The sequence below is a fragment of the Cnephaeus nilssonii genome, assembly GCF_951640355.1.
Source record: "Cnephaeus nilssonii genome assembly, chromosome: 18".
NCBI classification, from domain to species: Eukaryota; Metazoa; Chordata; class Mammalia; order Chiroptera; family Vespertilionidae; genus Cnephaeus; species Cnephaeus nilssonii.
Window position 1 is genome coordinate 51550019 of NC_137089.1, and position 23390 is coordinate 51573408.

Consider the following 23390-nt stretch of genomic DNA (forward strand, 5'->3'; position numbering starts at 1 on the left):
GGACTTATGGCTGAGGACCTTCTGTCCTAGGGACACAGCCCTGCAGGTCAGAGTAAATGTCATGTTGAGATAAATGAAGTCTAAATATTGAACCTCTAAAGCTAAAGTGTGCTTTAAAAAAGCAAGAAGTCAGTGATAGGAGGGGATTCTGTATCTTCACTGTTCAATTAAAAATGGTCTAAGTGATAGAGACTTAAAATAAAAAATACAAAAAGTCAATGAAACCAAGAATTGGTTCTTTGAAAGGATAAACAAGATTGATGAACCATTAGCCAGACTCACCAGAAACAGAGAGAGAGGACCCAAATAAACAAAATCAGAAACGGAAGTGGAGAAGTAACCACTGACACCACAGAAACACAAAGGATTGTAAGAAAATACTATGAACAACTGTATGCCAACAAGCTGGACAATGTGGATGAAATGGACAAATTCCTAGAAAAATACAATTTTTCCAAAACTCAATCAGGAAGAATCAGAAAACCTGAATAGGCCAGTAACAACTGATGAAATAGAAGCAGTAATCAAAAAACTCTCAGCAATAAAAACCCGGTCTGGATGGCTTCACAGGGGAGTTTTGCCAAACATTCAAAGAAGAACAAACACCTATCCTCCTCAAACGATTCCAAAAAATCCAAGAGGAAGGAACACTTCCAAGCTCTTTTTATGAGGCCAGCATTATCCTAATTCCAAAACCAGATAAAGACACTACAGAATAAGAGAATACAGGCCAATATCCCTGATGAACATAGATGCTAAAATCCTCAACACAATTTTAACAAATTGGGTCCAGCATTGCATTAAAAAGATCATGCACCATGACCAGTGGGATTTATTCCAGAGATGCAAGGCTGGTGCAGTACCCACAAATCAATAAACATGACATATCACATAAACAAATGGAAAGACAAAAGTCACGTGATCATATCAAAAGATGCAGAAAAAGCATTTGACAAAATCCAATACCCATTTTTGATAAAAACTCTCAGCAAAGTGGAAATAGAGGAAGTATATCTCAACATGCTAAAGGCCATATATGACAGACCTACAGCCAACATCACACTGAATGGGCAAAAACTAAAACCATTTCCCCTCAGAACAGGAGCAAGACAGGGATTTCCACTTTCACCAGTCCGGTTCTACATAGTACTGGAAGTCCTAGCCACAGCGATCAGACAAGAAGAAGAAATAAAATGCAGCCAAATTGGAAAGGAGGAAGTAAAACTCAATATTCTCAGATGACATGATATTGTACATAGAAAACCCTAAAGACTCCATCAAAAAACTACTAGACTTAAAGAATTTGGCAACGTAACAGGATACAAAACTAACACCCAAAAATCGATGGCTTTTTTATACACCAATAATGAATTCTCAGAAAGAGAAACTAAGAAACAATTCCTTTTTGTTGCTTTTACCATTGCAACAAAAAAAAAATTATGATACTTAGGAATAAATTTAACCAAGGAGGTAAAAGACTTGTACTTGGAAAACTATAGGACATTGAAAAAAGAGAGAGAGGGAGATATAAACAAGGAGAAGAGTATACTTTGTTCATGGATTGGTTGAATTAACATAATTAAAATGTCCATACTATGCAAGGCAATCTAATCTATAGATTCAATGCAATCCCTATTAAGATACCAATAGGTGTAAGTTGGTGGTCAAACAGTGTCAAACAGTTCTAGATCTGTGAAATATGCAACAAATATTCCAAAAATTTATATGGAACAAAAAACAACAATACCCTGAATAGCTGGAGCAATCTTGAGAAAGAAGAACAAAGTTGGAAGAATCACAATACCAGATATTAAGTTATACTGCAAAGTCACTGAAATCAAAACAGCCTGGTACTGGCACAAGACCAGGAATATAGATAAATGGAACAGAAGATAGAAGACCCCAGAAATTGACCCAAACCATTACACTCAATATTTGACAAAGGAGGCAAGAGCATACAATGGAGTCCAGACAGTCTCTTCAGTAAATGGTGTTTGGAAAATTGTACAGATACATGTAAAAAATAAAATTAGACCACCAACTTACACCATACACAAGAATAAACTCAAAATGGATAAAATACTTAAACATAAGATGGGAAACCATAAAAATCTTAGATACCAGACATATCTTGTAGCAATATATTTACTGATACAGCTCCTAGGACAATGGAAACTAAGGAGAAAATAAATAAATGGGACTACATCAAAATAAAAAGCTTCTGCATAGCAAAGAAACCATCAACAAAACAAGAAAGCCCACTGCATGGGAGAACATACACTGAGTGGTCAGATTATTATGATCTCTGAATGCATAATAATCTGGCCACTCAGTGTATGTATGTATATATGTCTGTCTGTCTATCTATCTATCTATCTATCTACCTACCTACCTACCTACCTATATATTAGAGGCCTGGTGCATGAATTCGTGCATGGGTGGGGTCCGGCCAGCCTGGCCAGGGGGAGGGGACATGAGCAGTTGGCCGGCCTGCCTGCTGGTCGAACTCCTGGTCGAGGGGACAATTTGCATATTAGCCTTTTATTATATAGGATATACACTGAGTGGCCAGATTATTATGCGTTCAGAGATCATAATAATCTGGCCACTCAGTGTATTTGCCAATGTTACATCCGATAAGGGTTTAATCTCCAAAATTTATAGGGAACTCATACAACTTAACAAAAGGAAGATACACAATCCAATAAAAAAAATGGGCAAAGGACCTAAATAGACACTTCTCGAAAGTGGACATTCAGAAAGCCAAGAGACATATGAAAACATGCTCAAAGTCACTGATCCATCAGAGAGATGCAAATCAAAATGACAATGAGGTACCATCTCACACCTCAGAATGGCTATCATCAACAAATCAACCAACGACAAGTGCTGGTGAGGATGTGGAGAAAAAGGACATACAGATGGCCAAGAGACATGAAAACATGCTCCAAGTTACTGATGTATGCAGTAGTAAAAAAGAAGACTCTCTTACCCTCTGAGACAGCATGGAGAGACCTGGAGAGAATCATGCTAAATGAAACAAGTCAGAGAAAGACAAGTATCTCATGATCTCACTCACATGTGGAATCTAAGTAACACAATAAACTGGTGAAGGGAGTGGATCCAGAGACATGGAAGCATGGAGCAGAGTGTGGAATCTCGGAGGGAAGGCGGGGAGGGCGGGTGGGTTGGTGGTAGTAATCAACCAAAGACCTTGTATGCATTTATGCATAACCCGTGGACACAGACAATAGGGTGGTGAAGGCCTGGAGAGGGGGCGGGGGGCGGGAGGCTGGAGGGTGTCAATGGGGAGGACATGTGTAATACTTTCAATGATAAAGATTTTTTTAAAATGGTCTAAGTGCTCCAGGTAGCTGTTTCGACAGTTTTATCTAAAGCTGTGTGAGTCCTAATACATATTCAGTCCCATCATCCATCCTGCAAACATCCAAGTGGCTGTTGGGGGCAGGTCCACAGCACAGCCACTCACCCATCGTGGTTCCTTTGGGAAGACACGGACATCGTGGGTGGGTGGAGCGGGGAGGACAGTGGGCCTGGCAGGGAGCTGGGAACGGAGAGCTCTGTTCCTACCTGGTTAGCAAACAGTGCTCGGTGTGATCTGAACACAGACCTGAACGCCTGTGGCTCTGGAGAAAGGACGTTTCGTCAGGACGAGCACTGCTTTCGCTCTCCCTTGGAAAGAGCCAGCAAATGCGCGCAGGCGGAGCCTCAGCGCTTCACGGAAAGGCACCGAGTGTCGCTGCTCCTCTCCTCCTTTCCTCTTTTTTTTTTTTTTTTAATATTTTATTGATTTTTTTACAGAGAGGAAGGGGGAGAGAGAGAGAGAGAGAGAGAGCTAGAAACATCGATGAGAGAGAAACATCAATCAGCTGCCTCCTGCACACCCCGCACTGGGGATGTGCCCACAAGCAAGGTACATGCCCTTGACCAGAACCGAACCCGGGACCCCTGAGTCCACAGGCCGACGCTCCATCCACTGAGCCAAACCAGCCAGGGCTCCTCCTTTCATCTTTAAGGAAATGTTCCTGAACGATGCTCCTCCGTTGCCAGCCCTGTTTTTAATAACCCATTGCGTGCCAATATGTGTGAGTTAAAGTAAGGCTTTTGGTTAAAACTTGGAAATGAGAGAAATAAGATTATCTTTGAAAGCTAAATTTGATAATTCTTACAGATTAAAACTTGGGGAAAGTTATTTAAAAATAATTTCTAGTCCAAGAAGTCCTGATTGTAATCGGGTTTAATGTGTTCATCTATAATAGAAAACATACCTAACAGGAATCATATGTAAAGAAAACCACATCTTTTATTTATTTTATTTTTCAAATAAGTTTTTATTGATTTCAGAGAGGAAGGGAGCGGGAGAGAGATAGAAACATCAACTATGAGAGAGAGTCATTGATCGGCTGCCTCGTGCACGCCCCCTACTGGGGATCGAGCCTGCAACCCAGGCTTGCGCCCTTGACTGGAATCGAACCCGGGACCCTTTGGTCCACAGGCCAATGCTTTACCCACTGAGCCAAACCAGCTAGGGCAAAACCACATCTTTTAAATCAGTGAGTCGCAGAGGCAAATACAGGCCATTTGCCCCGAGGACCCTGCAGGGAGAGGGAGCTGGGATAGTCTCACTCGCAGCAGCAGGCGTTTTCTGGACGCAGGCGCCCTGGGAGTGGCCGTTAATCCTGTTAAGTCCCCTTTGTTCTGGCTCCTCGCTCACCCAGAGGACAGTGGCAGGCATCTCAGTCTGCAGGAATTGTGGGTATTCTGCTGAATGGAATTGTTAGGCTCAGCAGCAGTTTTTATTTTATGTTGTCAATCAATAAATTAGCATTTGGGATTTGGATTCTGTCTTTAGCCTCTAGCGGGTGTGTGAGGAGTGGGGGGCGAGGAGGAGGGATCTGTATATGACGCCCTGAGAGGCAGGTGCAGTGCGTGTGGGAGGCGGAAGGAGTGTTAGCCTGGAGGCCCTCTGGGGACAGCCAGCTTTCCCTGGTGGCATGTTCAGGTCCAGCCTCTCGTTTGCTTACCTTCTACATATATGTGCTCAGCACTGACTCTTGCTTTAATGTTTTGAGGAAAAAAAAACATTAAACCACCCCTTGGTTCTGGTGTTGAACATCCATGCTAGAGTTATTAATAGCGTATATAATAATTCAGTAGCCTCGTTAGGCAAGTATTTTTGGTATACTTAAGAGGAAGTGCTAATTTGTCTTTATTTCCAAAGAAGATTTTCTTTTTAACATGTGTTTCTTTATATAAACCTATAGCTATTTTTTACTTGTTTTGGGTTCCTCTGCGTTCTTGCAGCTGGCACCTGGTCCCAAAAATGTCTTCCTGGACATTTGAGCTCAGGTATCTACCACTGACCGACAGCGGCTGAGTGTCCTGATCACAGCCTCTCCGGGCGAGAATCCCAGTCGTCTGAGCTCTCTTTTTTCCATTCAGTCCAAACAGTTCGTAGATCACCAGGAGGTTAGCTGTGGTCCAGGTGTCATGTGACGCTGGCCCAAGTGCCAGTGGCAGTGCGGCTGTAGGCAGCTTTTTTAGGGTCCCAGGAAGGGCCAGTAACGTCTGGAGTCCTTATACTGTGCAGGGGCCTGATGCGGCGGGGGCCAGACATGGTGGGGATCTCCCTTTTCCGCGTCCCGCGCGGAAAGAGAGATGAACGAACCGGTTCTAAGTGGAGGCGGCCAGGGATTGAGAAATAATAGAAATAAAGAAAACAAGACGCAAAAATAGATTCATGAAGCTGGGGCTGGGTGGGACGCCATCTTTCCTCTCTGATGGAGAGGCAGCAGGACGATGACCCTGAGCCACCCAGCAGGTTTATTTTATATCCCAAAAATCCAGGAAGTAACACCAAAACTTAGGATCAAAGGAGCTTATTTGCATTCTTAACTAGGCCCCAGCATTACTGGATTTACATATCTAGACCCGCCCCTGCTGACACCTGGGCTGCTATGAAGTCAGAACTGATTAACATGTCCAGCCTCATTGGGGAAGCATGTTCCCAGGGCGTGACTCAGCCTAAGCCCTGAGTTCAGCTGATGAATAATTAAGGAAATGCCCAGGTGCCTCCCAGGCGGCCCTCTACAATACTGTGTTGATTTTTATTAATTTCCATCCTTCAAATATGGATCCAACATCAAGCAGGCAAAGAATTAACAGACTTCTCTCAGAATAGATTCCCACCATTCTAGGACAGAGAGAATGCTGAGCTGTGCGCATCTTTTCCTGTGTTATTGAAGACATTAAATCTGAAGATGTCCACGTGGTTGGTTTACTCATTATCTTGACTACACCAGCTGCCAGCATATTTTGATTTATATCAAGGTCATACTTCATATTATTACATATTAATGCAAAGCTAGATTTGGGGAACTGCACTGGAAACACGTTGTCACTTGTAATAGCTGGGTCTTTGAGAAAATTAAATCACACACACACACACACAATTTTTAAAAAGAACAGAGAATTAGCCCTGACCGGTTTGGCTCAGTGGATAGAGCATCGGCCTGTGGACTGAAGGGTCCCAGGTTTAATTCCAGTCAAGGGCATGTACCTTGGTTGCAGGCACATCCCCAGTAGGGGGTGTGCAGGAGGAGCTGATCGATGTTTCTCTCTCATCGTTGTTTCTAGCTCTCTATCCTTCTCCCTTCCTCTCTGTAAAAAAATCAATAAAATATATTTTTAAAAAAAGAATAGAGAATTAATACCTTAAATTAATAAAATATATTTTTTAAAAAAGAATAGAGAATTAATACCTTAAATTGTCTGTCAGAGTGTTTGTTCTAAGCCGAATAACAGTGTCCGTGGGATTCAGTGACTGTGAGCCCAGGAAAGGCCATCCTGTTAGGTAGCCTCTGTGGGAGGCGGCTGAGAGGAGGTGACCTTGACCCTGAGCGGTCAGTGAACGCATTGCCCTTGAGTAAGAAGTTGGTCCTAGTCAAACAGGGCCCGAATGTTATTTGGATGACCATTAAGAACATTTCATTTAATTGATAGGAAATACAAGTGTCTCTTACTAGAAAACTGATATGACTACTACCAAGGAAGCATATGTAAATCATTAATATCACCAAATAGGCGATTTGCTTTGAACTTTCCTATTCTGGTGACAAATATGTGGGAGAAAGATGGTGGAGGAGCCCTCCCTGGCCTGGCTTGTATGTGTGTGTGCCTGTATGTGTACACACTGATTTTTGAGGGGAGGTGGTGAACATTAAATTGGGAGTCCCAAAGACCTGGGTTCCATTTAAAAAAAAAATATTATTTTTATTGATTTCAGAGAGGAAGGGGGAGAGAGAGAGAGAGAGAAACATCAATGATGATAGAGAATCATTGTTCGGCTGCCTCCTGCACGCTCTCTTCTGGGGATTGCTCCTGCAATTGGGCATGTGCCCTGACCGGGAATCCAACTATGACCTCCTTGTTCATAGGTCAGCGCTCAACCACTGAGCCAAACCGACTGGGCGATCTGAATTTCATTCTTGATTCCGCCGTAACCTTTGGTGAATCATTTACTTCTGAGCTGGGTGCTTGATGCCCAACAGATCCAGGTGGAAACAATTTCCACGTGCTGTAAACATGCAAGATTGAACTGTTGGCTGTTAACTACTGGCTCAGGAATGGAAGTACATATTAGAGTAGCTTTGACCCCCTCCACCTCAAAAAGTAGATAATTCTTTACAGTGCCACAGGAACATGCTTCTAAGAGCCGACTTCTGTTTATTTTATCATGTCTCATCACCCGTGTACTAACTTCATTTTTCTCTTTTTAATGCTGCCTTAGTATACGCTCCATTCAGCATTCAATTAGCATGCCCGCTATGAGGTAAAGTATATTTTTACAAAGTGTTGTTGGTCTTCTGCTTTCTTAGTCTTTGATGAGATGATCACCAGGAACTTTCTGAAGTAGAAGCCAGAGTTCTCCCTAAACAAGCCGCTCCTTTAGGCTCTGGATCAGTTTTCAACTGCTCCTCCTATCACGATAGGATGGGTGTGAGAGCTCCATTAAATGCTGTGACTTCTTAAAAAAAATTATTTGTTTTATTTTGTAAATCTATTGTTTTATATCTGAAATCTGTTTCATTGAAAATATGACCACGACTCATCAAATAAACCCTTTCTTCTCACGAATGCCGGTGCCGGACCTCTGTCCACCGTAGCTTAGTCACACTCCCCTTTCTCCACCCTCCGTTTCCAAGTCCCTCATCCCACGGGGACATTTGGAGCCACCCGTGACCTAATTCTGTCCTCTTTCATCGGGATGCCCTTGCAAATCCTACAGGTTAGGGCCTCACATGCCCCCTAGAGAGGCAGGTGGAGGGTCCCCAACAACCTGTTTGGCTTGAGTGTCAGTGGGCACGGACCACCTGCAGGGCTTGTGAAGGGCCCCTGCTTGCCACCCCCCTAGAGTTTCTGACTTGGTCCGTCTAGGGTGGGACCTGAGAATCCGCATTGTGAACAGGTTGCCTAGAGCTACTGATGCAGCTGGTCTGGGACCACACTTTGGACTGGCTGCCCATTGCCGCTGTGGAAGGAGGAAGGCCCTGTCCCCTCCCTCCCCTTCATCTCGGTAGCAGGAAGGATATCGGAGGTTGGGTGGATAGTAAACGGCAGCCATCCATGGGAGCGACCAAGGCGCTGCGACCCCCCTGGATGGATGTGGATGGGCACGAAGGCGTGGGAGGGGCTTTCCGTGGGCACAGCTTCTGCCCCGGGGCCGCTTTGTGAAGAGGCTGAGCCAGGTTTCTGGGCTCCTTCCTGTCTATTATGACGCCCCCGGGAAGCTGATCCCTGTTACGGGACTGCTTCCCGTTGGCCTGTCCTGCTTGATGATGTGGACTTAAACACGAGTTCTAGAGCATGGTGCCTTAGCCAGACTGAACTGACCCAGCAGGGACACGTTGGTTGGGGAAGTGACAGAGTGGGTGTGTTACCTGACTTGTTTTGGTGTCACACATGCACTTGACTATGTCTCCATTTATATGTCTTAGACCGGCTTTGTTCCTGGGCCAAAGGAATCCCTGTAGAAATCTTAGAATAGAAGTGGACAGTTTTCCACCTGTGTGTGCGCCTGCACACCTGTGGGGTCAACCAAGATATCTGTTCTGCTGAGAGTAATGGCTACGAGGAGTACAGTCAACTAATGATGTTTTCAAAATTTGTGGCTTTCTTTTTTTACTATTATACATTTTTTCTCTCCATAGAAACTCCCCAACTTTCAAATCATTTGAAGAGAAAGTTGAAAACTTAAAGGCAAGTAGAGAGGTGAACATGGTTTTTTTGTTATCTTGCTTGCTGCCTGAACTCTCTTTGGTGTGGGTAGATTACTATTTTTAAAATATTTAAAGAACTTTAATAACTTTATTATTTACATGATTAATATATTTAAGGTGATAGTTTTAATCAGTGTTCTGAATGTTTTGAGTGTATGTTGTAGCATGGTAGCATCCTAAATGCTGAAAAGAAATGTGTAATTTCTTAGAGTCAGCTAAGTTTGTGTTTCATGATATCTCTTTCTTTTTGAACTTCTTAAAAAGTCTAAAGTAGGGGGGCCCAAGCCTGCCGGAGGCGATTTCGGAGACGTCTTGAATTCGACTGCCAGTGCCACGGCCACGGAGCCTCTTCCAGAGCAGACGCAGGCGGGCCCGTGAGCTGCTGCCTGTCCCCACCACTGCCAGATGCTGCCAGCGAGACCCAAGCACATCTTGTCAGCGTTTGTCGCCGTGAACTCCCACCCCACGTGCTTTCATTTAGCCTTATGTATTCCTTTGACTAAATAGTCTGTGGGTTAAACAAAATAAAAATATCTTCACCTCTGTCCCTGGGAAACACCCTTCACTGTGCCTTTCAGGCCCTTTACGTAGGAAGCACCATTACACAAACACGGGTGGTACCCAGGACCTCGCTAGGATGCTTGGAGAAGAGGCAGGCTATCAGCATGGCTTTCCTGCTTTCCCAAATCGCTCTGGATCTGGGGTGCCAGTTTGGTCTTTGTCTTCTATATGATTTTCTTTTCCTTCTTTTTCAAGCCTCTGTATGTTTGATTTCTAACTAAAATTGTTCCTTTAAGTTTTCTGAATCCTGGTTATTAAAAGTCTTGGCATAATTTCCTTCACCTCCAAGGGGAGAACTACCAGCTGCAGACATTATGGAGTAGACATTGTTTGGGTGTGAGGTTATCATATATCTTGGGTGTCTGAAGACAGAAGACTAAGTACATCAGCTCTACATCCCACTAGTTATCTATATATAGAAAAGCCCAAGCAACCGTTACGACCGAACGACCAGAACTACCGGTCGGCCAGTCACTATGATGCACACTGACCACCAGGGGGCAGACACTCAACACAGGAGCTGCCCCCTGGTGGTCAGTGTGCTCCCATGGCCGGCCAACCTCCCGTGGTCCCTCCCTGTGGCTGGCCAACCTCCCGCGGTCCCTCCCCCTGTCTCTCCCCCCGGCCAGCAAGCCCCAATTGGCCCAACCCCAATTGGGACTGGGCAAGATGGCCTCGATCATGGAGGCCATGATCGCCGGCCAGGCCTAGGGACCCCACCCATGCATGACTTCGTGCACCGGGCCTCTAGTAGTTTTATAAGCGACAATATGTACAGTAATTCTAACTCCTTAGTGACTGGAGAGGGACCCCACATCCGTGTCACCATTTGTGACAGTAGTCATTTCAGTGCACTGGTTCTTATGCCACGTACATCCCGTTTTTCACCGGATTTAAGTTGTGTTTCTCAGAATGCGGGATAACATTCTGAGCCAAGCAGATTGTGTAATCAGTAGGTTGACATAGGAACACTCTCATCAAATAACAATTCAAAAGCCAGAAGTTTTTCAGACCTAGCTAGAGGTAAAAATGCTAAAATCAGTCACATTAGGGAAATCATTCCTGTCTTAATTCATTTCCCACCATTTAAAAATAAGAAGCACACAGAGTTATCTAATATAATTTGAACAGATTTTATACTAAGGGGTTGGTGATAACTCCACAGGATTTAATGCATTAATAAAAATCAACTCACCGTTTTCTACTGACATGTTTTCAGTGTGTTAGAAATTATTACATGATTCTGCAGACGCGTGCCCTGCTTCAAACATTGCGTGTCAGGACTGAGTGCACCGAATACCCTGGAAGGAACTGCATGGAGGCATGTGCTCTGTTAATTGTAACAGCTACTGATTCGTCACCACTACCCTTTCCTTCTGCTGTGTATGGTTATGGCTTACAATGTTGTATTTGTTATTTATCAAGTTGTGATAGTTTTATTATTGTTTATGCCCGATGTTAATTGCCAAGCTTGGAGTGACCTACAGCGTTTTTAAAAAGCATGGCTAGATTTACTTTGACAGAAATTATCTTAGGAAACCATTTGAAAATGCACAAGTGTTGACTGTTCTAAAGTAACATGCTGCCCGTCTTGATTATCAGAGCTTGTTAGCACTTAAGATGCAATAGGAACCTGCGCTATTATGTGTAAAAAGCTTAATAAATTCTGTGTGCCAATAATGTAGGTCTCGATATTACTATGAGACCAATGGTCCGCAAACAGCTTGTTGTATTAAATCATCAATGGGTGTCTCTGCTTTAAGTCATTGCTTAATGGGATCAGGTAACACATTATAAATTATCTCCTTATACAGGATTTAAGGCGAAGGTCGTTGCAGCGTTGTCCCAGAGGAGGAGGTCTGTAGAAATATGTTTCTTTTTTAAATAGAAATATTGTGGCTACTTGGCATAACTGTTAAGTTATATTTTTCTACCAACTATGTCAACTTTAATTTTTTTATCACAATATCTTTTCATTATATTTCTTGAGCATCCCGCTGTTACTCTCTTTTCAACAAGGCAAAATGGAGTAAGATGGCAATTTTTTTAGTTACGTGAAATATCCTCAAGTCTCTTTAGCTTATGCAGAGAAGGGATAGAAATGGGGGTAGAAATGGGCTGGGTGTTGTGCGGGGGTACAGGCGATGGCTGTGAAAGGAGAAATCAGAGAATCACTCCCCTTAATGTAAAAATGATTTAATTTGCTGCATAGTAAGTGGCCTCTTAAACGAAGTAGTCAAAAGTAGGGGGAGGGTGAATTTAGAAAAATAGAGATGGATCTGGAAATATTACTCAGAGTGGTCTTTGTGAATGAACGCACAGCTCCCTCTGTTGTGTTTTATGTTTGACATAAGAAAACAGCAACTTGAGAGCAAACTCTCAGATATTCAAGGACTCAAGAAGCTTCTGAGAAGAAAATCACCTCTGAAGTGTCCCCTTCTTCAAAGGAACTGTCCTTGGTTTATGGAGTTTGTGGGAATAAACCAAGAATTCTTATGCTGATGAGGCCAAAGTCCTCACTGGAAGAGAGAACTCACTGGATTATCACCTTGGTAACTCAAACTACTGAAATAGAGGAAAAAGCATGTTTAATTTGGGATCACTATTTCTGGATCTGTTAATCAAGAAGTGCACACTGTCTATTTTTCTTTTGTATAGCATTTGAAACAATAAAAATCCTATACTTTGGGTTTGGGTCTTTTTGTGTGTATCTCCTGAAAGCTGGGACAGCTTCTCTCCCGTCCCTCCACTCCTGGACATGGAGAAGCACAAGCAGCAAACAAAGCCGAATCCGGAGTCGAACTGGAGGCGGCGTGCTGCCCACCCAGAGCCTTCGCAGGTGGAGGTGGTGTGTGTGCCAGAGGGCTGCTGGGGAAGGCCCTGCCCGGATCCCATCTATTTCTCTTTTAGAATAATTTGATCGAGGTGTAATTGACATACCAAAATGGCTCAAACTTAAATGTACAGTCTAGTGTTTCAACATGTGTGTACATTCACCAAATCACCACCACAGTCCAAACAATGAACAGTACCCATTGTCCCCCTCACCAATTTCCTATGCCCTTTTGTTGCCTCTCCCTCAGGCCCCTCAGCCCATCTCCAGCCAACCCTTGATCTGCTTTTTGTCACTAGTTTGTGTTTTCTAGAATTCTTTATAAATTGGATCATATTGAACACGTTTCTTTATAGCTCTGAAAACCCAAATGAAAAATCATAATTTTGCCCTGAGGAGACATTTAGCCACCAACTAGTGATTGTCCCATTGTGATTTGATTAATTATAGGGACTATGTTAGGTTTCAGTGAATATAAAGCAGTATCACTTTTAAAAAAATATTTTTTTATTGATTTCAGAGAGGAAGGGAGAGAAACGTCAATGATGAGAAGCATCGATCAGCTGCCTCCTGCATGTCCCCTACTGGGGATCGTGCCCTTGACCGGAATCTAATCCAAGACCCTTCAATCCACAGGCCGACACTATCCACTGAGCCAAACCAACTAGGGCAAGCAGTATCACTTTTAAGTAAACCTGCAACCTTAGGTTTCACAATTTTCATACTGTCCTCATTCTGAAATCCAGATGAACCAAAATAAGGTAAAATAACTCACTGAAATGGCAAGCCACCCGAGAGTGGGGTCTGCATATGCCTGTCACCTGCCAGGATTTCATATTTAGAGAAATGCTATAAGGCAACTAAAATTCTTGCCAACTCTCATATGTAATTTTGATGTTACTTAGTGAGGCTGGCTGGTAGGGGTTATTTTAATGTGGTTTTCCTAGAATACAGCAAAAACCAATTTTGTTTGAATATTTTTAAGTGGGTAATATCTTTCATTTTAACACTCCATTTCAACGTGCTTTAAAGTCCCCCCTTGGTTTCTAGACTTGAATCTCTGTTCTAATTTTTCAGTTTGCCTATTTCCCAGTATTCCCTTCTTCCAACTCCTTAAATGTTATGCTTATCCCCTCTCATCTACATGAACTCCCTAATGATCTTATTCATCTCTATGGCTGAAAAGACTCGAGATACCAATACCTCCCCATGGTATGGCTAGCCCTATCCTTTTTTTTCCAGGTTTTCATGCAAGCTTAAGAGGCCTGCATTCTAATCACCTCCATATCGCCACTAGTAGTCACTCTATTGAGCTTCCTGTAAGTGTTGGGCATTGTATGCTCATTTCCTTTAATATTTTACTCAAGGATGTGGCAGCATCACCTTTTCATAGATGAGATCATAGCCAGGGGATGTGGAGCCAGGACTTGAACTATTTTCTATGCACTTTCCTTGCCATCGGCCATTTCTAACGTTTTTACAAAGCATACCAACTACTTGCAAGCGATAAGGGGGGAAAGGCCTATATCAGTGGTCGGCAAACTCATTAGTCACAGAGCCAAGTATCAGCAGGACAACGATTGAAATTTCTTTTGAGAGCCACATTTTTTAAACTCAAACTTCTAACGCCACTTCTTCAAAATAGACTCGCCCAGGCCGTGGTATTTTGTGGAAGAGCTACACTCAAGGGGCCAAAGAGCCGCATGTGGCTCGCGAGCCGCAGTTTGCCAACCACGGGCCTATATGCTAAAGGAGGTGTGGTTCAAGGGGAAGAGCAGGATCAGAATCTCTGGGTGCCATGAAGACACTGCATCAGAGCTGATGCTACGGTTGGTGCTTGAACAGGCAAGGACCGTGTGCGGACACCTCCTTGCTGATATGCCCAGTCCTCCCATTTGATGCTCTGATGCTGTACCAAAGGCAGAGAACTTAGCATAACTTGAAATCAGCTGATACAAACTCACTCATATATTAAAAACTTGAAGATTTGTCCCAAAATACCTGTTGTTAGAATCCTTAAGGAATTTATCATCTGGCTGAGGCAGGACAGGAACACGGTACATCGGTTATTTAAGAGCTGGGATGTTACTAATCCCATTTGTCCTGTAGATAGTGATGTAGGAGGTTTACACACTCTTCCTTAAGTTTAACACAAGGTCTAATAATTTGGTTTTAGCAGCGAGGGAATCAAATTAACATTAAATTGGGTTCATTTTTTATTTATTTATTTTTATTTTTTTATTGATTTCAGAGAGGAAGGGAGAGGTAGAGAGAAACATTAATGATTGACTGCTGGCCGCCTCTTACATGCCCCCTACTGGGGATGGAGCCCGCAACCTGAGCATGTGCCCTTGACCGGAATCGAACCCGAGACCTTTCAGTCCGCAGGCTGATGCTCTATCCACTGAGCCAAACTGGCTAGGGCGAATTATGGGTTCTTAAGATCACAGGCCAATGTTCATTGTAAGTTACCACACTTCTCCCTGAAGTAGAAGGAAACAGCAACAGCCATACAGAATAATGCAAGAATGTCTTAAGCAAGACTCAAGTAACGGCAAGGGAAATGCATGGTTCAAGTGCCCGGAAGGAAACACTCACTGGAGTGGAATTTATCTTAAGCCCCTTAACTGAGTTTGTAAGGATTACCTTACAGTTGGCTAACAGTAAGTCTGTAATATGCGATTCACACAGTTATGCACCATTCCAAGGTTAGTTTACTTCTGGTGTTTTGTATTTTGTCTGACCATGCAATTGACAAGAACATAAAGGCATTATTAAAATAGGGCTCTCTCACATAAAAATCCCTTCTGTCAAAGTGCCTGCCGTCTCCTCTCAAAATAACTAATCACATGTAAATAATTACATAACTAATTAATATAAGATTGTTGGGTAGAAGATGGTTGGCCAGCTTAATTCGTAAACACTTGTTCAATACGGTATTGGGCTCGGTTTTGAAGAGTGTGGGCAAAATCTGTGAATTACCATTGGGGAAGAAACACGGAGAAAAATCACGAGTGCGGGTGGGGCGGGGCCTCTGGTGGAGCATATTTAAGCACATTCCGGAATCTCTCAGTCCTCCAGAAGGGCCTGCAGTAAGTAGGATGACAAGCAGGTCTCGGGAAGATCAGTGTTTCTGAAATGTGGGTGGACGGGCCGCAGGAGAGGCAGAGACCAACTGGGCGCAGGATTTCACCAAGGTCTGAGGCCGGTGTCCAACAGCAAAATGGGGGCGCAGACGCTGAACAAAATGACTTAAGTCAACTCTATGGCGTGTTAAGAAGTGCCAATGGAACAGCGAATACCCCGGAGCCCGACAGTGCGCGTAGTTGGGGTTCCAACGAAGACCTGAAGAGCGGGGGCGGGGTGGTGGTGAAACGAGCCTTGGGGCCACCTGGGCACAGGCGCAGGCGGCGGGACAGCTTCTGCAGCAGGACGAGGCCCACGGGATGCCTGGGAGGGCGAAGTTCCTGCGCGAAGAACGCTTTCCCCGCTAAGCGAAGCGGACCCGGGCCAGCACCGGACCTGCAGCCGCGGACTTAGCCCAGCCAGGTGCCCAGGCGCGCCTCCAACTCCGCGCATGCGCTGACTACACCGCGCCCCTCCCGCAGTTAGTGCTGTGCGGTCAGTGGGCGGGGCGACGGAAGCCCCGCCCGTGACCTGCGCGCTGGCGGAGAGGTTGAAGGTCAGAGGTTCAGTCGGGAGCCGTCATGGCCGCGCTGTGTCGGCCCCGAGCCGTGACTGCCGAGAGTCGTTTCCTGCGCGTGTTCTTCTTCTCTCGGCCCTATGGAGGCTCGGGCGCTGAGAGTGGCTCCGGGAACCAGAGTTCCGCGTCCACGGAGGACAGAGCGCGCCCAGGCGGCTTCGCGAGCGCTCTGGAGAAGCACTCGGAGCTGCAGCGGAAGGCGGAGCTCGGGCCGTCACGGGTGAGTCGCGGGAGCTGCGCCAGTGACGTGGGAGGCGGGGCCTTGTCCGGGGGCGGGGCGGAGCCCGGGGTGGGGGCGGGGCCTGGCGCGGGGAGTGGAGCGCGGAGTCCGGGTGGGGGCGGGGCTGAGGTCCTGGGGGCGGGGCCTGGGGCGGGGCCTGGGGCGCGGAGCCGGCCTGCTTCTTGGCCCTCTGGACACTTTGAACGGAGCGCGCTATTGTAGTTTCTCCTCTTGCGCTTTGGTGCGGCATTTACATGCTGGACCTTCGCGTTGCCTTCTGATGCGGTCTAGGGCGACCCCTGGACTCGGAGGCGAATCGGACTCACACCAGAGAGGCTGGGCTCTCTGCTTGTCTTGTAGCCCCAGCGCGAGGCTTGGTGCCTGGCGTGCAAGGTTCTTCCTGTTTGTTAATTCAGTGGGTAGGCGAATGGGAGAATTAGTCTCTGTGAACTTGGGCAGAGCAATCTAAGCTGTCAGGGCCTCACTTTTCTGTAAATGACAAGAAAAAAATTCCCATCTGACTCAGGCAATACTTTTGTAAATACGATAGAATTACTAGAGAAATGAAATCGAAGAAATAAACATAAATGCAAGCCAGATTTTTAAAAAATTATTAGATTAAGCAGACGTGAAATTGGATGTCTGACAATGTTAAATTATATTAAAAAAGACACTCAGTTGCTGTACTTACTTTCTCTTTGGGGTCCAGTACCAAAGAGCTCACAGACTGGTGGTGTCCTGGATTATAGGAGAAACTGACTGGCATCCAGCTCAGTGCTGACTCTGTGGGCTGTCAGTGTTAGCTGAAGGGATGAATGAATGAGTAGTACACATAGTGCATATTTGAACTTCAATTGAGATATCTGTGTGACTGCTCAAAAACAGTTGTACAAGTGCGAACAGTACAGTTATGAGCTCATCCAAAATAATAATTGGTCAAAAACAGTTGTAAGAGTAATAAGGTAACTGAACATGAAGTTTAACGTTAATTGGAAGTGCTTTCCTGACATGTTTATGATGAGGAATATGAGCAGTTATTAGGTGTTGAGAGTCAACTTTGTAAAAGGGCTTTCACTTTACTTTTTGAAATTTCTACATCTTTTTAATTGAAGAGTGTCCTGAGATTACAAGATGAATAAAATTCCTCTTTATTGTGTGGTCGAGATTAAAAAAAATTCTTTATTGTTGAAAGTATTACCGGTGTCCTCCTTTTCCCCCCATTGATCCCCTCCAGCCCGCCCCCCTGCCCTAACCGCCCCATTAGCAACATCCTGTAGGGTGGTGCTGAGGGCATGCTCCCTAAGGCCACAGGGTGCCCATCCAGCGGGTGAGTCAGGGATGGGCCCGCCAACTACTTTCTTCTCCCGCCCTGGCAGATCACCTCCAACTACCAGCACCCAAGAGCCTCAGGTGTGCAGGCAGCCTCCTGCGGACACAAGCAGCTGGCTCCGCTTGCCAGGTTGTGTGGTCAAGATTTTTTGGGGGAAAAAAATTAAGTTTACTAAGTAATATTTGCTTACTTTAAAAAGAACTTAAATAGCACTGAAGGTTATTGTGGGATATGTAAAAGCTCCCTTTCTCTTTTACTCATTTTCTCAAGGCTGGAGGGTGTATTGTTTAAATTAAAAAAAAATTTTTGGTTATTTTAAAATCTTTATTGTTGACAGTATTAAACATATTCCCCCCACCCCCTTCCCATTATCCTCCTCCACCTGGCTCCGGCCCCACCCCAGGCCTTCACCACCATATTGTCTATGTCCATAGGTAATGCATATCCTCTCTAATAAAATGGTAATATGCAAATTAACCATCACTCTGCTACATAAGCCACGCCCACCAGCCAAGCCACGCCCACCAGCCAATCAGGGTGAGCATGCAAATTAACCCCAGCCAAGATGGCTACAGCCACAGAGAGCAAGGTTTCCCAGGTAACAGAGCAAGCCAAGCTTTCCATAGCCGTTGCAGGCTTAAGCCTCCACTCAAGCTACAAAGTTTCAATTATAGAAGGTAAACAAATTCAAACAAATGGCGGCAGAATGGAGCTTGAGAGAGCAGGCCAGGGTTGCCGCCGGCAACAGGGGAAGCCCCAAGGGAAGCCCACCCTGATCCGGGACACCCTTTAGGGCAAACCAGCTGGCCCCCACCCGTGCACCAGGCCTCTATCTTATCTAATAAAAGAGTTATATACAGATTGATCATCACTGCAACGCACAATATAGCTGCCCCCATGTGGTCAAAGATCCTGCCCCCATGTGGACACAAGATGGCCACCACAAGATGGCCAGCAGGGGAGGGCAGTTGGGAGGCACTGGCCTGCAAGGGAGGGCAGTTGAGAGGAACCAGGCTTGCAAGGGAGGGCAGTTGGAGGTGATCAACCCTGCAGGAGAGGGCAGTTAGGGGTGACCAGGCCAGCAGAGGAGGGCAGTTGGAGGTGATCAACCCTGCAGGAGAGGGCAGTTAGGGGTGACCAGGCTGGCAGAGGAGGGAAGTTGGGGGCAAACAGGCTGGCAGGGGAGCAGTTAAGCATCAACCAGGCTGGCAGCAGAGTGGTTAGGGGGTGATCAGGCTGGCAGGCAGAAGCGATTAGGGGCAATCAGGAAGGCAGGCAGGCAAGCAGTTGGGAGCCAGCAGTCCTGGATTGTGAGAGGGATGTCCGACTGCCCGTTTAGGCCCGATCCCACCAGGACCGGGCCTAAACGGGCAGTCGGACATCCCTCCAGGAGTCCCAGATTGGAGAGGGTACAGGCTGGGCTGAGGGACAACCCCCCGCCGTGCACGAATTTCGTGCACCGGGCTTCTAGTATGCATATAAGTTCTTTGGTTAATCTCTTCCCATCTTCTCCTCCCCCTTTCCCTCTGAGATTCCTCAGTCCGTTCCATGTTTCCATGCCTTTGGTTCTATTTTATTTATCAGTTTATTTTGTTCTTTAGATTCCTTGTTCATTTATTTTGATTTTTAGATTCAGTTGTTGATAGATATGTATTTACTAGAGACCTGGTGCACGAAATTAGTGCACTGGGGGCTGGGCGGGGGGCGGGGGGCCTCTACCCGGCCTGTGCCCTCTCAGGGTCTGGGACCCCATGGGGGATGTCCGCCTGCCGACTTAGGCCCGATCCCTGCTGAGTGACGCTCCCCCTGTGGGAGTGCACTGACCACCAAGGGGCAGCCCTGTGTTGATCATCTGCCCCCTGGTGGTCAGTGCGCATCATAGCGATTGGTTGTTCTGCCGTTTGGTCGATTTGTATATTAGGGTTTTATTATATAGGATTGCCATTTTATTGTTCATATTTTTTTATCTTTTTTCTTCTTCTTCTTCCTCTTCTTAAAGAATACCCTTCAGTATTTCATGTAATACAGGTTTGGTGATGAGCACCTTTAACTTTTTCTTGTCTGTGGAAGCTCTTTACCTGACTTTCAATTCTAAATGATAGCTTTTCTGGGTAGAGTAATCTTGGTTGTAGATCCTTGTTATTTATCACTTTGAACATATTTTGCCCCTCCCTCTGGCCTGCAAAGTTTCTGTTGAGAAATCAGATATCTCGCTTGTAGGTAACTAACTGCTTTTTTCTTGCTGCCTTTAAGATTCTCTCTTTGTCTTTTACTCTTGGCATTTTAATTATGATCTGTCTTAGTGTGGGCCTCTTTGGGTTCCTATTATTTGGGACTCTCTACACTTCCTGAACTCGTAAGTCTACTTCTTTCACCAGGTAAGGGAAGTTTTCTGTCATTATTTTTTCAAACAGGTTTTCAATATCTTGCTCTCTCTCTTCTCCTTCTGGCACCCCCATTAAGCAAATGTTGGTATGCTTGAAGTTGTCCCAGAGGCTCCTTACACTTTCTTCATATTTTTGGATTCTTTTTTCTTTTTGCTCTTCTGATTAGGTGTTTTTTTTTTGCTTTCTCATATTCCAAATCGTTGATTTGATTTTCAGAACACTCTACTGTTGAATCCCTGTAAATTATTCTTTATTTCAGTTTGTGTATGCTTAATTTCTGACTGGTCCTTTTTCATGTCTTTGATGTTCTCACTAAGCCCCTTGAAGCTCTTTGGGAACCATGCCAATGAGAGCACAGAGGCTTTGTTATTCATACACCAGGATGTTCAAGGCTGTTCTTTCATGAGCCCAAATGGGATGTCCAAGGACTCTGAGCCTGGGAATCATAATCAGGCTACGATACCGAGCGGGTGCAAGGACACATGGTACACTGTGCCCTTCTGTAACCCAAATGATTGATGTAACCCAGCAGCTAGCATCTTTGTCTCTGGAATAATATACAGGTTACTGATAGGAGTCTGCTAGAGAGAGCAGCTGGGCAAAGTAGAGTGTGTGAAGAAGCAGAGGTGGCAGGCAGAGAGACTGTAGCTTCTATGTGTGCAAGAGAGGCTAGAGAGCTCAGACGGGGAGCTGAGAGTCGATACTGCTACGACGTAAGGCTAAGAGCTCACAGACAGCTCAGATATGGCTACCATGTTAACCAGCCAGTGTGCTGGGTAAGGAAGACAGGAGAAGCTGCTGAGGCTGAAGCTCCAAGGGAGAGCTCAGGAACTATTGCTGTGTAAAGCTAGGTGTGTAGAGGCAGCATGCGGCTGCTCATGCAATACCTGTAGGTTCAGAGACTAATGCTGCTTTGTGGGAAAGATGTGTCTGTTCACCAGCCGGGGTACGGCTGCCTGCCTGTTGTATGGACTTTGCTGTGGAGAACTGTTTTGTCTGATGGCTGTATGGCCATTGGCTTCTGCAGTAAAGACCCATTCTTATATACCCACCACCTCTCATGGCTTCTCTGTCTGCCCCACCACCGAGAACTGACCTGTGTCTCAGTGAGCAGAGGATAAAGGAGGAACTTGGACTAAGTTCCCAACCATTAGTACAGTGGGCGGGTTCGAGAAGGAACCAGCCCTGGTGTAGTCAGGAAGAATTTAGAATATATGGACACAGAACAACTCAGAGTGACAATGCTGAGCAGTGCTCCTGCTGGCTCTGACGAGCTCTCGTTAAGATCTTTGATTATCCTTATAACCATTGTTGTGAACTCTGTATCTAGTAGTTTGTTTGCTTCCATTTCATTTAGGTTTTTTTTGGAGATTTCTCCTGTTCTTTCATTTGTGACATGTTTCTTTGTCTCCACATTTTGGCTGCTTCTCTGTGTTTGTTTCTATGTAGTAGGTAGAGCTGCTATGTCTCCTGGAATTGGTAGAGTGGCCTTGTGTAGTAGGTGTCCTGTAGGGCCCAGTGGCTCAGCCTTCCAGTCACCTGAGCTGGACACTCTAGGTGCACCCGTGTGTGGGCTGTGTGCACAGTCTTGTTGTAGTTGAACTTTGATTACTATTGGCGTCGCTGGGAGGAGTTGACCTCCAGGCCAATTGGCTGTGAAGACCAGCTGCAACAGCAGCAGAAGAGCTGCTGTGCAGGAGACAATCCTATGGAGCAGGATTTGCTTCAGTGGGGCTTTGGTACTTACTGAGTCTGCCGCCTAGAATGTGTCACTTGTGGATGTGTAGAATTGTAATCTGGTATGGTCAGAAGCTGTTCACCAGGTGCACTGGCTCTGGGGCCACCCAGCAGGAGCTACAGAGCAATCTGCAGATGGCTGCTGCTTGTGTTGGGTTTGGAAGTGTCCAGATGAGACCAAGCTGTGAAGCAAGGCAACTTGCTGCTAGTGCTGGGCCTTGGGCCTCTTATTGATAGGCATGCTGACTCCAGGTGCTGCTTGTTTGAGAGATTTTAGGAAAGCCTGAAGCCTGAGCCAGGACATATGGAAAAGCTGCTGCAAACAGCTCGGGTAGGGCAGCAAATTGGGTCTCAGGGAATCATCAGGGTGGTGGAAACAGTGTGATCCAGGTTGATGGAGCCTGCAAGTCAGCTCTGTGATGGAGAAGATGTCAACATAGGAACAATGCACCCTGTGAGCACCCCTGTCTGGGAGAAAGCTGCCCGAGTACTTGCCCTGATGCCAGTCAATCCAGTTCCTCCCCGAATGCCCCAGGTTCCTTTTAAACTGCTGCCCCAGCACTGGAGCCCAGAGGGATGAGTCTGAGTAAGTCCATGTGCCGGCCCTTTTAAGAGGAACTTCCTGGATCTCCAGCAGCCTCCCTGTCACTCAGCCACAATCCCCACTGGTTTTTACAGCCTGAAGTTATGGGGACTTCTCTTCCCAGCACTGGAAACTGGGCTGAGGGATCTGGTCTGTGCCTGGGAACCCTTGCTCCTGACTGGAGGCCTCCACAGCTGAGCTATCCCTCCCCATTAAAAAACACCACATGTAGGTATTGGACCAGCCTGTTCCATGCTTCCTACCCGTCTCAATGTGCTTTCTTCTTTACTTCTCCAATTGTAGGACTTCCACTCAGCCAGCTTTCAGGCGGTTCTAAATGAATGTTGTTCTGTATTTTAGTTGTAATTTTGATGTTGAGGGAGGCAGCGAGTGCTGCGTTTACTTACTTCGCCGTCTTCCTGAGTTCCTCCTGTATTTTTAAAATAGCAATTTCCAGAGATTTTATATGTACACTGGAAGCCCGATGCACAAAGATTCGTGCTAGAATGGGCTTTCCTTTCCCTGGCTGCTGGCACCACCTTTCCACTCCGGCCCAGCCCCTTTCCGCTCAGGCCCCGGAGCCGCCTCTTTCCGCTCCAGGAGCCTCCTCTTTCTGCTCTGGCCCCGCTTTCCCATGCTGCCAGAGGCCCTGAGAGACCGGGGGTGGGGCAGAACGCCTGGCAAGTGTCCCGCCCCGTCACTCGGTGGCTGAGTATGTAAATTAACCGCCATCTTTG

The 23390-nt window shown here is 45.7% G+C and overlaps 2 protein-coding genes across 3 annotated transcripts in view; both read left to right on the plus strand.

Moving 5' to 3' along the window:
- The window catches only part of LOC307113894 (tumor protein D52), a 73032-nt gene extending 60484 nt beyond the window's left edge, over nucleotides 1–12548 (plus strand). Inside the window, exons 5-6 of one of the 2 annotated variants that reach the window (XM_079795897.1) lie at nucleotides 9231–9291; nucleotides 9564–12548. In XM_079795897.1, coding sequence (XP_079652023.1) covers nucleotides 9231–9291; nucleotides 9564–9677 — 175 coding nt within the window. In that variant the 3' untranslated portion in view covers nucleotides 9678–12548. The remainder of the gene's footprint in view (nucleotides 1–9230; nucleotides 9292–9563) is intronic. The other variant, XM_079795898.1, reaches the window with a different exon arrangement.
- A 2980-nt stretch (nucleotides 12549–15528) lies between these two features.
- The window catches only part of MRPS28 (mitochondrial ribosomal protein S28), a 101804-nt gene continuing 93942 nt past the window's right edge, over nucleotides 15529–23390 (plus strand). The window contains exon 1 of the mRNA XM_079795896.1: nucleotides 15529–16616. Coding sequence (XP_079652022.1) covers nucleotides 16401–16616 — 216 coding nt within the window. The 5' untranslated portion in view covers nucleotides 15529–16400. The remainder of the gene's footprint in view (nucleotides 16617–23390) is intronic.